The 12,500-nt window shown below is 45.5% G+C and overlaps 1 protein-coding gene across 7 annotated transcripts in view; it reads right to left on the bottom strand.

Moving 5' to 3' along the window:
- Positions 1–12,500, bottom strand: part of LOC135105827 (uncharacterized) — a 61,955-nt gene that overhangs the window by 41,231 nt on the left and 8,224 nt on the right. For 2 of the 7 annotated variants that reach the window (XM_064014426.1, XM_064014431.1), the window contains exons 1-2: positions 9,442–9,565; positions 7,414–8,204 (exon numbers count right to left, since the gene is read on the bottom strand). In XM_064014426.1, the coding sequence (XP_063870496.1) occupies positions 7,414–7,930 (517 nt within the window). In that variant the 5' untranslated portion in view covers positions 7,931–8,204; positions 9,442–9,565. Of the gene's footprint in view, positions 1–7,084; positions 8,205–9,346; positions 9,566–12,500 lie in introns of those variants that run through there. The other 5 variants (XM_064014428.1, XM_064014430.1, XM_064014429.1 and 2 more) reach the window with 4 other exon arrangements.

Genomic DNA, 12,500 nt, shown 5'->3' with positions numbered 1-12,500 from the left:
GCTGTGACCTCACTGAACGTTTCCCTTTGTGTCTCACAACACAAGGGGGTAGTCACAGCCTGCCCTCTAAAGACAACTCTCTTCCTCCACACAAAACTACAAGCACCTAATAACACACACACCCTTCACTCCAAAAATTTTAAAATCATGGCGACTCCTACACCAGCCTCGGAGTCCCCATCTGGGGAGGGGACCATAAATGTCCCCAGGTCGGACTGCCTATCCGTCGACGACCCTAAGTGTCTTGACACCCCCTCAACTTTTTCTTCATTAACTTCTGCAACATTCGCGGTCTAAGATCTAATTTTCAATCTGTAGAACACCACCTCTCCTCTTCTAAACCTCATCTTCTTTTCCTCACTGAAACTCAGGTGTCTGAGGCAACTGACAGTAGCCCCTTTTCTGTTCCCTCCTACTTTCTCTATCCTCATTTTCGATCCAAAGCTGGATGCTGCGTTTATGTGCGCAATGACTTAACCTGCTCTCGTGCCCACGCTCTTGAATCTTCCGAGTTTTCCACCATCTGGCTACGACTACAGAGTCATTCTCATACTAAATTTATCTGTGCTGTATACCTCTCACCTAATTCCTCTGACTATAAGAAATTCTTTGACTACTTAACTTCCAAAGTGGAGCACATTCTGACCCTCTTCCCTTTTGCAGAGATCTCCATTCTTGGAGACTTCAATGTTCACCACCAGCTTTGGCTTTCCTCTCCCTTCACTGACCATCCTGGTGAACTAGCCTACAACTTTGCTATCCTCCATGACCTAGAGCAATTGGTGCAACACCCTACTCGTATTCCTGACCGTCTTGGAGATACGCCCAACATTCTTGACCTTTTCCTGACCTCTAATCCTTCTGCTTATGCTGTCACCCTTTCTTCTCCGTTGGGCTCCTCCGATCACAATCTCATATCTTTATCTTGTCCTATCACTCCAATCCCTCCTCAGGATCCCCCTAAGCGAAGGTGCCTCTGGCGTTTTGCCTCTGCTAGTTGGGGGGATCTGAGGCGGTATTTTGCTGATTTTCCTTGGAATGACTACTGCTTCCGTGTCAGAGACCCGTCTTTGTGTGCTGAGCGCATAACAGAGGTGATAGTGTCTGGCATGGAGGCGTACATTCCTCACTCTTTTTCTCGTCCTAAACCTTCTAAACCTTGGTTTAACACAGCTTGTTCTCGTGCTATACATGATAGAGAGGTGGCCCACAAAAGGTACTTAAGCCTTCCTTCACCAGAATCTCATGCACTTTATATTTCTGCCCGGAACCATGCCAAGTCTGTTCTCCAACTAGCCAAAAACTCCTTCATTAACAGAAAATGTCAAAACCTTTCAAGATCTAACTCCCCTCGTGATTTCTGGCATCTAGCCAAAAATATCTCCAATAACTTTGCTTCTTCTTCTTTCCCTCCTCTACTTCAACCAGATGGCACCACTGCTATCACATCTATTTCTAAAGCTGAACTCTTTGCTCAAACCTTTGCTAAAAACTCTACCTTGGACGATTCTGGGCTTGTTCCTCCTCTCCTCCACCCTCTGACTACTTCATGCCTCGTATTAAAATTCTTCGTAATGATGTTTTCCATGCCCTCGCTGGCCTAAACCCTCAGAAGGCTTATGGACCTGATGGGGTCCCTCCTATTGTTCTCCGAAACTGTGCCTCCGTGCTTGCACCTTGCCTAGTCAAACTCTTTCAGCTCTGTCTGTCAACATCTACCTTTCCTTCTTGCTGGAAGTTTGCCTACATTCAACTGTTCCTAAAAAGGGTGACCGCTCTAATCCCTCAAACTACCGTCCTATTGCTTTAATTTCCTGCTTATCTAAAGTTTTTGAATCTATCCTCAACAGGAAGATTCTTAAACATCTATCACTTCACAACCTTCTATCTGATCGCCAGTATGGGTTCCGTCAAGGCCGCCTCTACTGGTGATCTTCTGGCTTTCCTTACTGAGTCTTGGTCATCCTCTTTTAGAGACTTTGGTGAAACTTTTGCTGTTGCCTTGGACATATCAAAAGCCTTTGATAGAGTCTGGCACAAAGCTTTGATTTCCAAACTACCCTCCTACGGTTTCTATCCTTCTCTCTGTAACTTCATCTCAAGTTTCCTTTCTGACCGTTCTATTGCTGCTGTGGTAGACGGTCACTGTTCTTCTTCTCTAAATCTATTAACAGTGGTGTTCCTCAGGGTTCTGTCCTGTCACCCACTCTCTTCTTATTATTCATTAATGATCTTCTAAACCAAACTTCTTGTCCTATCCACTCCTATGCTGATGATACCACCCTGCACTTTTCCACGTCTTTTCATAGACGTCCAACCCTTCAGGAGGTAAACATATCACGCAGGGAAGCCACAGAACGCCTGACTTCTGATCTTTCTAAAATTTCTGATTGGGGCAGAGCAAACTTGGTATTGTTCAATGCCTCAAAAACTCAATTCCTCCATCTATCAACTCGACACAATCTTCCAGACAACTATCCCCTCTTCTTCAATGACACTCAACTATCCCCCTCTTTCTACACTGAACATCCTTGGTCTGTCCTTTACTTATAATCTGAACTGGAAACTTCACATCTCATCTCTAGCTAAAACAGCTTCTATGAAGTTAGGTGTTCTGAGACGTCTCCGCCAGTTTTTCTCACCCCCCCAGCTGCTAACTCTGTACAAGGGCCTTATCCGTCCATGTATGGAGTATGCTTCACATGTCTGGGGGTTCCACTCATACTGCTGTTCTAGACAGGGTGGAATCAAAGCTTTTCGTCTCATCAACTCCTCTCCTCTAACTGACTGTCTTCAGCCTCTCTCTCACCGCCGCAATGTTGCATCTCTAGCTGTCTTCTACCGCTATTTTCATGCTAACTGCTCTTCTGATCTTGCTAACTGCATGCCTCCCCTCCTTCCGCGGCCTCGCTGCACAAGACTTTCATCTTTCTCTCACTCCTATTCTGTCCACCTCTCTAACGCAAGAGTTAACCAGTATTCTCAATCATTCATCCCTTTCTCTGGTAAACTCTGGAATTCCTTGCCTGCTTCTGTATTTCCACCTTCCTATGACTTGAATTCCTTCAAGAGGGAGGTTTCAAGACACTTATCCACCAATTTTTGACCACTGCTTTGACCCTTTTAGGGACTGGCATTTCAGTGGGCATTTTTTTTTATTAGATTTTTGTTGCCCTTGGCCAGTATCCTTCCTACATAAAAAAAAAAAAAAAAAAAGGGTCTAAGCTAAAAGAGATAGTAAGAAATTATTCGTCATATAGTGTGGCTGATGACTGGAACAGATTCAGTATTAAGTTTCTTTGTTCTGAGTCGGTGGGAAGCTTGAAATATAATTAGATCAATTTATGGATAGAGAAAATAGATGAGTATAGTTATGTATGCATGTTTTATACAGGGACTGCCACTCAAAAGCATACTGACTTATTTTTATACAGGGACTGCCACTCAAAAGCATACTGACTTTTTTTATAGTTTCTCTAATCCTCTAATGTTCTTATGAGAGGAATGATGGGAGGAGGAGATGAAGAAAAGAGGAATAGAGGTGGATTGTTAAAAGAAAAAAAATGAAGTGTACTAGATTACAATGATAAAAAAAAATAAAAATAAATAAGAACCAAGGAAAAGGTTTGAAAGCAGGTGTCGGAATCTGAAACCTAGGAAAGAAGTACTGACGAGAGAGAGAGAGAGAGAGAGAGAGAGAGAGAGAGAGAGAGAGAGAGAGAGAGAGAGAGAGAGAGAGAGAGAGAGAGAGAGAGAGAGAGAGAGAGAGAGAGAGAGAGACTTTTTTCTCCCTCACTTCCTCCCACCCACCACCACTCCTTCCCACAGCCACACAACTCGCTGGGACAGACACGTAAACAAACATAAGGACACAAACACCTTGTCTAGCTGTACAAACACTCGACTCCCTCCACACCCTCCTGGGACACTGAATACGAGGGAAAAAGGCTACCTGAGTTATATAATGACTTGTGATAGGGAGGAAAATAAGTAGAGATGAGAAAAAAGAAGGTAAATAGCTAACAAGGTCCTGTTTCTGAACGCTACTTCTATTTTATTATTGTTATTTTTTTTACCCATTACATTTAATTTATTGGTTTGCTTTGTATCCAGTATGAGGTGAAGTTTTGGTCTCTCTCTCTCTCTCTCTCTCTCTCTCTCTCTCTCTCTCTCTCTCTCTCTCTCTCTCTCTCTCTCTCTCTCTCTCTCTCTCTCTCTCTCTCTCTCTCTCTCTCTCCCCCTCCCAAGCACGCACACACACGCACACACACACACACACCTGCAGTTCCTCCCAACGAATACCACTGTAAAAAAAATAATAATTGATAAAATGGAGATAGCAAGACTTAGAACAAGAAAATTCAACATATTTTACACGTCACCGGAACATTTCTCAGCCAACAAAGCTTCGTTAAGTACAATTCATCTTCTGTAAATGACGTGTCCCTCTGAACTGATGACATGATAAAATATAACCACCTCTCTCTCTCTCTCTCTCTCTCTCTCTCTCTCTCTCTCTCTCTCTCTCTCTCTCTCTGACGAGCTTCGCTTACAGTATGTATTTTTTTTTAAACGATTTCTTTCCCTCTTCATTTATGAGTTTAAAAGAACAACCATGAAGCAAATGTAAATGAGAACATGAATATATGCCTAAATAAATAATTAAATGGAGAAGTTGATATATCGTAAGCTACATAAAAAAGATAAATAAATAAAAATAAAATTCAAGGCATTGGGATGAATAAATGAGAGAGAGAGAGAGAGAGAGAGAGAGAGAGAGAGAGAGAGAGAGAGAGAGAGAGAGAGAGAGAGAGAGAGAGAGAGAGAGAGAGAGAGAGAGAGAGGATGTTTCGTGCCCCGAATGAGGTGGAGTCAAATTCTGTCTCTTTTTATGTAGACAGTTTATAATGCAGGGTGGTACAGGTGATGGTGAGACAGATAATGGACGGAGAGAGGCGGGAGGGGGAGGGGGAGGCGGAGAGAATGGGTGAAGGAAGAGGGAGATGGGTGGAGGGAAAGGACACGAAGAGGTGAATAATGTTTGAGATGGGCGGTGAAATGGATGCCTGGAGGAGGAGGAGGAGGAGGAGTAGGAGGAGGAGGAGGAGGAGGAGGAGGAGGAGGAGGAGTAGGAGGAGGAGGAGGAGAGATGACGAGGACGAGAACAAGGACGAATATTGCAGGTTTGAGACAAGTACAAAAATAAAGAGAAAAGTAAACAAGTAGTGGAGTGAATGAAGAAGTACGTAAAGGGAATGTTGACATATCAGATGTGGGATTTTTTTTTTTTTTTTGCCTTTTACTGAACTTGATCTTTTGGCTTTATGAACGATGTGTATAAAAAAAATGCGTTAAAGTTGGAATAAATTTAAATGATCAAGTTAAATGGACTAATGTCGTAACTGGTGTTATTCACAATCTACTAAGAGGCGAAGACCACGAAAGCTGTGAACGTCATACAGAAACGGATAAAATAAAATAAATAAAAAAATTTCAGGCATTAGTCAGTGTGTCAATAACATTCCTGCCATCAACACCTCGGCAGCTCCTCCTAATTAAGCATGATTCATTAAGACTCCTGGAATTTTTCACCGAGCAACACTGGTACCATACACAAAACTGGATAGCGCAATAAGCCACGTGACAGAACACCATCAGATCGAGCTATTCCTTCTATTCCTGCTTTTGGACTAATCAACCTTCAGCTCTTCCGTCTCCACACTGCTAAGACTTGCATTAATTAGAGGCCGGAAGCTGGCTAGGATAAACTCTCTAATTGGCCCTCCTGGTAATTAGGTTATTAGTCAAGATTTGATTTTCAACTGCTTCGACCCGTAATTATTTCTCTTCACATTTTCCAAAACATAAATGAAGACATGAGCGAGATAAAGACTGATATATGTCAAGAGAGGGAAGGATATGTGTTTGGGATACTCGTATTATGACGTGGTGGAGGGGCGGAGTGGTTGTGAGATGAGGTGCTATGTGAGAGGAGGAGGAGGAGGAGGAGGAGGAGGAGGAGGAGGAGAAGGGTTTGTAACTCCTCCCACAATATCTAAATTCTTTCACCAGCATAGCCCAGAGTACACACAAACACGCACGCACGTACACGATACACACATACACACACACACACACACACACACACACACTAAATGACTATCAAATCAACACACTAGAAATAAAAATAGTAAATAAGAAAAGACTCCTGATAAGTAAAAAAAAAAAAAAAAAAGAAAAGGAAAAGCGAGGCACTCCAATCCTCCGCAGGACATCTCCGTTTCATCATCCTTCAGTAACTCTTCAAATACAATACTTGAGTCCTGAGAACCACTGTATATGTGTCTTAGTACTCTAGACCACCACTGCTATCCAATCTGTCCACCCTTGCACCCTCCTTACACCCGTACACCCTTCATCTTACCCTTCCCATCATCACCTTAACCATCTTGTATCATCTTCACCCACTCACTGCTCACAAGTTACCCATCCACCCTCCGCCTCTGTCTGACGGCCATATACCCCATACAGGCTCCCCTTTACCCTCCCCCTCCCACCCTATCCTCAGCTCCAGTCCCCCTCTGCTTCCTTCCTTAGTTCCCGTTCATTCTGACACAAGAGGGTTGATGACAGCCATGCGGATCAGCAGAGGCGTGGGAGATGCTGACATAGCACGAGAGAGAGAGAGAGAGAGAGAGAGAGAGAGAGAGAGAGAGAGAGAGAGAGAGAGAGAGAGAGAGAGAGAGAGAGAATCACCTTCTTGGCTCCTTTCTTACTTTTCTTAATTTCTTTTCTGCCTAACTCCTTTCTTTTTCAATCCTTATTTCTGCTTCGAGTCTGTCCTTTCCTTTGTACCAAATCTTTCCGCCCCTCCTCAGTCTACACCTTAACTGCTCGTTACCCACCAACACGGATGCTTACAACTACCAATCAAACTTGTACTAAGCAATTAAGCAATTTCACAGCTACTTTATCATATTATTCAAAGTAAGAGTGGCGACAACATTTGTACCACACCCACGAAGCACAGCAAAGGAGAGTAATCCAGCTCATCTACGCGCACCACGGCATGATGTAATAGTGGTAAAGAAAGGGAAAGGAGACATTTTTATCCCCGTTTTACTCAAGGGAACGCGTAATTACCTTCGCAGATATTCTCTTTTTAAGCTTAACCCAACTTAAATCAAACTGCCACGTACAGTCTTCCAACTAGCCCATTCTTAGGAGAAAAGTTACAACGGGAATGACCTGTATAACAGCAAAGCCTGTGCTCACTTACCAGAAAGATGGCTTCATCCGGAAAAATGAGACGGACGTAATTCTAATGTTATACAATGATAACCCAGTCATAACACTTGCATCACAGCATAACACAGCAGAGGGATCAAAGAAAAGCCATGCACAGGTACTCACCTTGCACAACAGCTTGGGTGTGCCTCAGCAGACTCAGGTTCAGCTTGATAGGCTGCGAGGTCACGTGGAAGGCCGCCTGGGCACTGTGGCCTTTCTGCACCTCAGCCTTGGACTTGATGTGCAGGAAAAAGATCATGATGTCCCCGCTTCTCACCCTGCCGCTGCAGGTGCCCTGGGCGGACACACCGTCCACCCCCAGGACCTCAGAGGAGGGTGACAGATCAGCTTCCTCGACCACTGTGGCTTCCTCCTCCCACTCGGGTCTCTCATTCCCCGAGAGGAGCCTCAAGTGTCTCCTGCAAGCCTCCTCTCCCTTCAGGAAGGTCTTCACTTGCACTTTCACCAGATTATAGAACTTGTTGAATCCGTGGCCGTGGTGTGACCCAAGGTAGACCACTTTGGCCACCACCACCACGTCCGCATCCTGCGCCGCCTGGTCCACGTAGTCCGGCCAGCAGGCGAGCACCGGCCACGCCACCACCAGGAGCAGCGTCAAGGCGCCTCGAGACAACACCATGCTGAGGAATGACTCTCCTGCACACCAAGACACTGGACCATCACAGCACCACCACTACACTAACACACGCCACCGACACCTTAGTTACATCCGGCCCACGCCTCCTGTCGCCACCACTACACACGGCAGCACACAGCAGCCTTCTTCAGCTCGCGCCGTCACCAGCGGCGTCAACAAGATCCTGTCTAGTGTGGACGGCATGCGGGGGACGGACACAGGCGGGGCGTGGCGGTGCCCTCATGGTTCTCGCGTTACGGAACTGTCTTGGGGGATTCTGGAAGTGAACGAAATATGTTAAGAGGAATTTCAGTTTCCATTCTCTCTCTCTCTCTCTCTCTCTCTCTCTCTCTCTCTCTCTCTCTCTCTCTCTCTCTCTCTGGTGACTGGCAAAGATCATACTTCTTATCTGTATGAATAAACATTCGATATCAAGCCATTTACACACACACACACACACATTGTGACGCCGTTGCAAAATAGTGCCAGTCCATTAAATTATAATTTATCACGTGATTTCCCTTCGTAATTCTTGAAGGCAAAATTAATTTACCAACAATGTACTGCACTTGCAATTAATGGAATGAGTTAATTATACGTGGTTGAAAACTCAAAACGGTATAATTGCAGTTTCCCTCAATAAACCGCACGTAAGTATGAAGTGTTTCACGGTCTAGATCACACTGCTAGGAGCATTTCTAACCCCATATTATTTTGTCGCAAACGAATAATAAGGTCGGGACGGAATTTCAAAGATTTACCTCAGGATAGGTTAGGTTAGGTAAGGTTAAGTAAGGTTAGGTTAGGATAGGTTAGGTTAGGATTGATAAGGTTGGGTAAGGTTAGGTTAGGTTAGGTTATCTTAGCTTTCTGGTTGTGTTCGAATACACTAATGGTGGGGGTTCAAGGGGGACACAGCCCCCTGGTTATAATAGGTTTTTGGTTTGCTACATTTAGGAAATTTTCTTGACTTCTAGGGAAATTTCCCTACATTTTCAAAGTCTATATATCACTCGTATGTGGCCCCCGCCAAAAAAAAAACCGGTTCCCCACAGGCCCCCAAGCTTGCTGGAGGGGTTGGGGGGTGTTGGTAGAGATTGGGGATATTGGGTGAAACTGAAAATTTACCCTCAAAACTGAGCGCTACATTTTCGTGATGAGGCTGCAACTCTCAAATCCATCGGGAGGATTGTTAACAGTTGAGTGGTTAAAAATTTCAAACAGTTTCTGCCTTCGCTCCGCGCTTCGCCCCTATCGTTAGCCTGTATCCAAGGGAGCCAACTCACACTATCTACCTTGGCCGCGCCTGAAATCCGCTGGCAAGACCACCGGCATTAGGCGTCCCCCCCAGCGAGACACGTGCCGGGTGCAAGAGCTACACAACTACATAAACCTCAATTAACACCTATAAACCTGTACCCGTGCAGGCAATAAGGCACGCACGGGTCCCGCAGCCTTGCCAGGCGTCTCTGAGGGGTGATGAGAAGATCACTGCGCCCAACACAATTCCTTACCTCGCTCACGTCGCGCGCCACGCCCCTCCAGTCTCCACCTCAGTGCGGGTACTGACTGATGCCTGATGGTTCGCACCACCCGAGGACGTTTGCAGGGGGTAGGGATGGGGAAGGGCGGGTGGAGTGAGAAGGGAGGAAAGGAATAGACTGGGGGAGGGAGGGGGTGATTTTATGAGCTAGTTTGGTGTATTTCACCTTATATGTAATCCTCCTAACTTAGAAACTTTATATTCATTTTCACATGACAATTTGTTGCAAATGTATAATATCGCGGTGCTTCATCTAAGTGAGTACGAAATACACCAAAGAGCCGTAACGTATTTTCCCGATTAAGTGGTTACAGAAAATCGGCGACACAGGCGATGAAACAAGTCATTCATAGTATTTCTTTTTCTTCCTTTCAGTGAAATTTACGATCCACAATCACCTTTCTTCCACTCTTGACTGCTTCACCATAATGTCAGTACGGTATTTCATTTGCTATTAAATTATCAACTTCCCGCCTCCAATATGGCATTCACGTACTTTGTATGGATTGTCATCACACAGGGAACTCATACCATTGAACAACCATGTGACTGTGGGAGGTGCGCGGCGCAGGGCAGGGGAAGCTGGTGTCAGCGCAGCCAGCCTCCACCCCCACCCATCTCCACCACTCTAGAGCTGCCCCACGCCACAGACGAGTCGAGCCGAAACATCTATGATTTGATTCACAACTCCGTGGAGAGTGAAACCGGAAGCGCTTGTTAGGTCTCTTGACCTTGATTTCCGGGAGGCTGTTGAAAAAGATATAAAAGTGTGAGAGAACTGTTAGGTCTAAGAACTTTTTCTGGTTATGAATTGATCATCTGTGCCATGCGACTCCATTGTGACGCATTTAGTTAATCACTCATTCAGTCGTGTGTAATTGCTTGTTAGGAATGAGAGACGACACTGCCTCAATTCGTTTAGTCCGCAACGGCAGAGATAAAGCACTGCCTCTCACAGCACTTGCTTAATACATTTTTCTTCTTTTTGCTGTCCTATACTTCACACTAGATTCTTGGTAAAAGGGTTACGTGGGTGTGGCTGGGGGCAGGGGTGAGAGTGGCTGGGGTCTCTGTGGGTGAGTGGCTGGGTGTATGTGCACCGTCACGCGCCCTTCTGACCCAACCAACTTAATGTGTCAACAAGTTCAAGACTCAACGACATGTGTGTGTGTGTGTGTGTGTGTGTGTGTGTGTGTGTGTGTGTGTGTGTGACGCCTCACACAGTGCTGTATTGTACATCTTTAAGGGAAAGTCGCGTCAAAATTCTCCCTATTCTTCCCGCCATCGACAAACACGAAGCAAGATATGCATTTCTTGGCATTTTTCAGCCAGAAGGAGCAGAATGGTACTTCTGTCCACGCACAGTATTCGACGCGTGCCTGATACTTTCGGGGGAGGATGCCACGCGTCACCGAGTCTCAAACAACGTAGACTGTATGACAATGTGTGAGTGTGTGTGTGTGTGTGTGTGTGGCAAGGTGAGCGTGTGTTCCAGTACCTGGTGAGTAGAGTGGGTAGCGGGGCGAGGTGGGCAGGGCGCATGATGAGTGGTGGCCGTAATGGGCGACAATATTTCATCCAAGGTGGTGGTGGTCCAGATGTGAGGCCTCGCCAGAGTGGCATACATGGCAACGCAGTATTACGGGCACGTAAATGAACACGTATTTATCATCCCCACTCTGACTATCACAATAATAAGGAATAAAAAGAAAAAAAAACATGACATTAAAGATTAGTAAGACTATCGGAATCACAAGGAAAAACACTACTTACAGATTAATAAGAAGCCCATGGGAGTCCATTCCTTAAACGCTAATGAGTCTGAAGCGTCAAGAGGAATACTAAGAGGCATTCACCCACTCATCTTAGGAGGGGGATGACGAGACGAAAAGTTTACTAAAGATCAAGAAGTTTGAACCAAGTTACGCTCACGTCACTAAACAAATAAAAGTTTTGCTGATCCCTCCACCAGGAGGCGCAACACAAGTGAGTATTAATCAGCTCTGAAAACATGATTAAAAGAATTTGTGTGGGAGGAGGAGGAGGAGGAGGAGGAGGAGGAGGAGGAAGAGGAGGAAGAGGAGAAGAAGGGGGCGGAAGGAGGTCAGGAATGAAGCTCGGTGGGAGGCGGGGCGTCACCCTTCTCCTCTTCCTTCTCTTCCTCCACCAAGCCTCGACGACCTCGTCTCAATAAGAAAAGACCGTCAAGATTAAGTTCTCCTTTCGTGCGTCGCTTTGAGAGGCGTCACAGATTAGTAAGATGAGGGTCGGAGAGCAGGTGGCGTGGACAGGTGGGGGTGGCGGCCGCTGCCCCTCACCTGCCGGGCGCCGCGAGGACCCGCCCCTCACACCCACTGGAGGGCGGCGGGGATCCACGCGGTGCCCCATCTGCACCTGCTGGCCGTTCGTAGCTTGAATTAAAAGTGTTTAACTGGAAATAAAATTTGTGCAGGTATTCTAAGCTTGCAACTAAAGATGTTCACATATTTAACTTAGCGTAAGATTTCAATTAAGTTTCTTGTATTTCCTTTTATATCTTTTCTTATTTTCCTGAGTATAATGATTTTCAGCTTCTTATTGTGCATTAACGAAATGTGAAAAGCAATAAGTGTCGACAGTAAGTCTTCCAGCGAGGCAAAACATTCTACTGTTTTGTTTCAACATGGCGTTGTCTTATATCTATTATTTAATTTTAAACGTCTTGCTTTCAGAAGGAAGCAAAAACATGCAAGACAAAGACAGGAGGAGACAAGGTAGCCATAACAAACAGCTGGTGGTCTTTTCCCAATCACTCCTCGTCCTCATCTCCATCTCTCCTCCTCCTCCTCTTCCTCCTCCTCCTCCTCCTCCCCGCCAAGGCCACCTCTTGACCCCACTCCGAGATCCCTCAAACAACCTTAACGACTTCCCCGACTAAATAATTTTCCACGCTAATGTAACTTTCGTCTCTCGAATGGAAAGTCTCAATTTATCACCACGTCTGGGGCTGCTGAGGAAACACCAGGACGGCAAGAATAAACAGCAAGCGAC

This window comes from Scylla paramamosain, chromosome 12, assembly GCF_035594125.1.
Source record: "Scylla paramamosain isolate STU-SP2022 chromosome 12, ASM3559412v1, whole genome shotgun sequence".
Lineage (NCBI taxonomy): Eukaryota > Metazoa > Arthropoda > Malacostraca > Decapoda > Portunidae > Scylla > Scylla paramamosain.
Note: the sequence above shows the minus strand (reverse complement) of the source record. Positions and strands in the feature narration are given on the sequence as shown.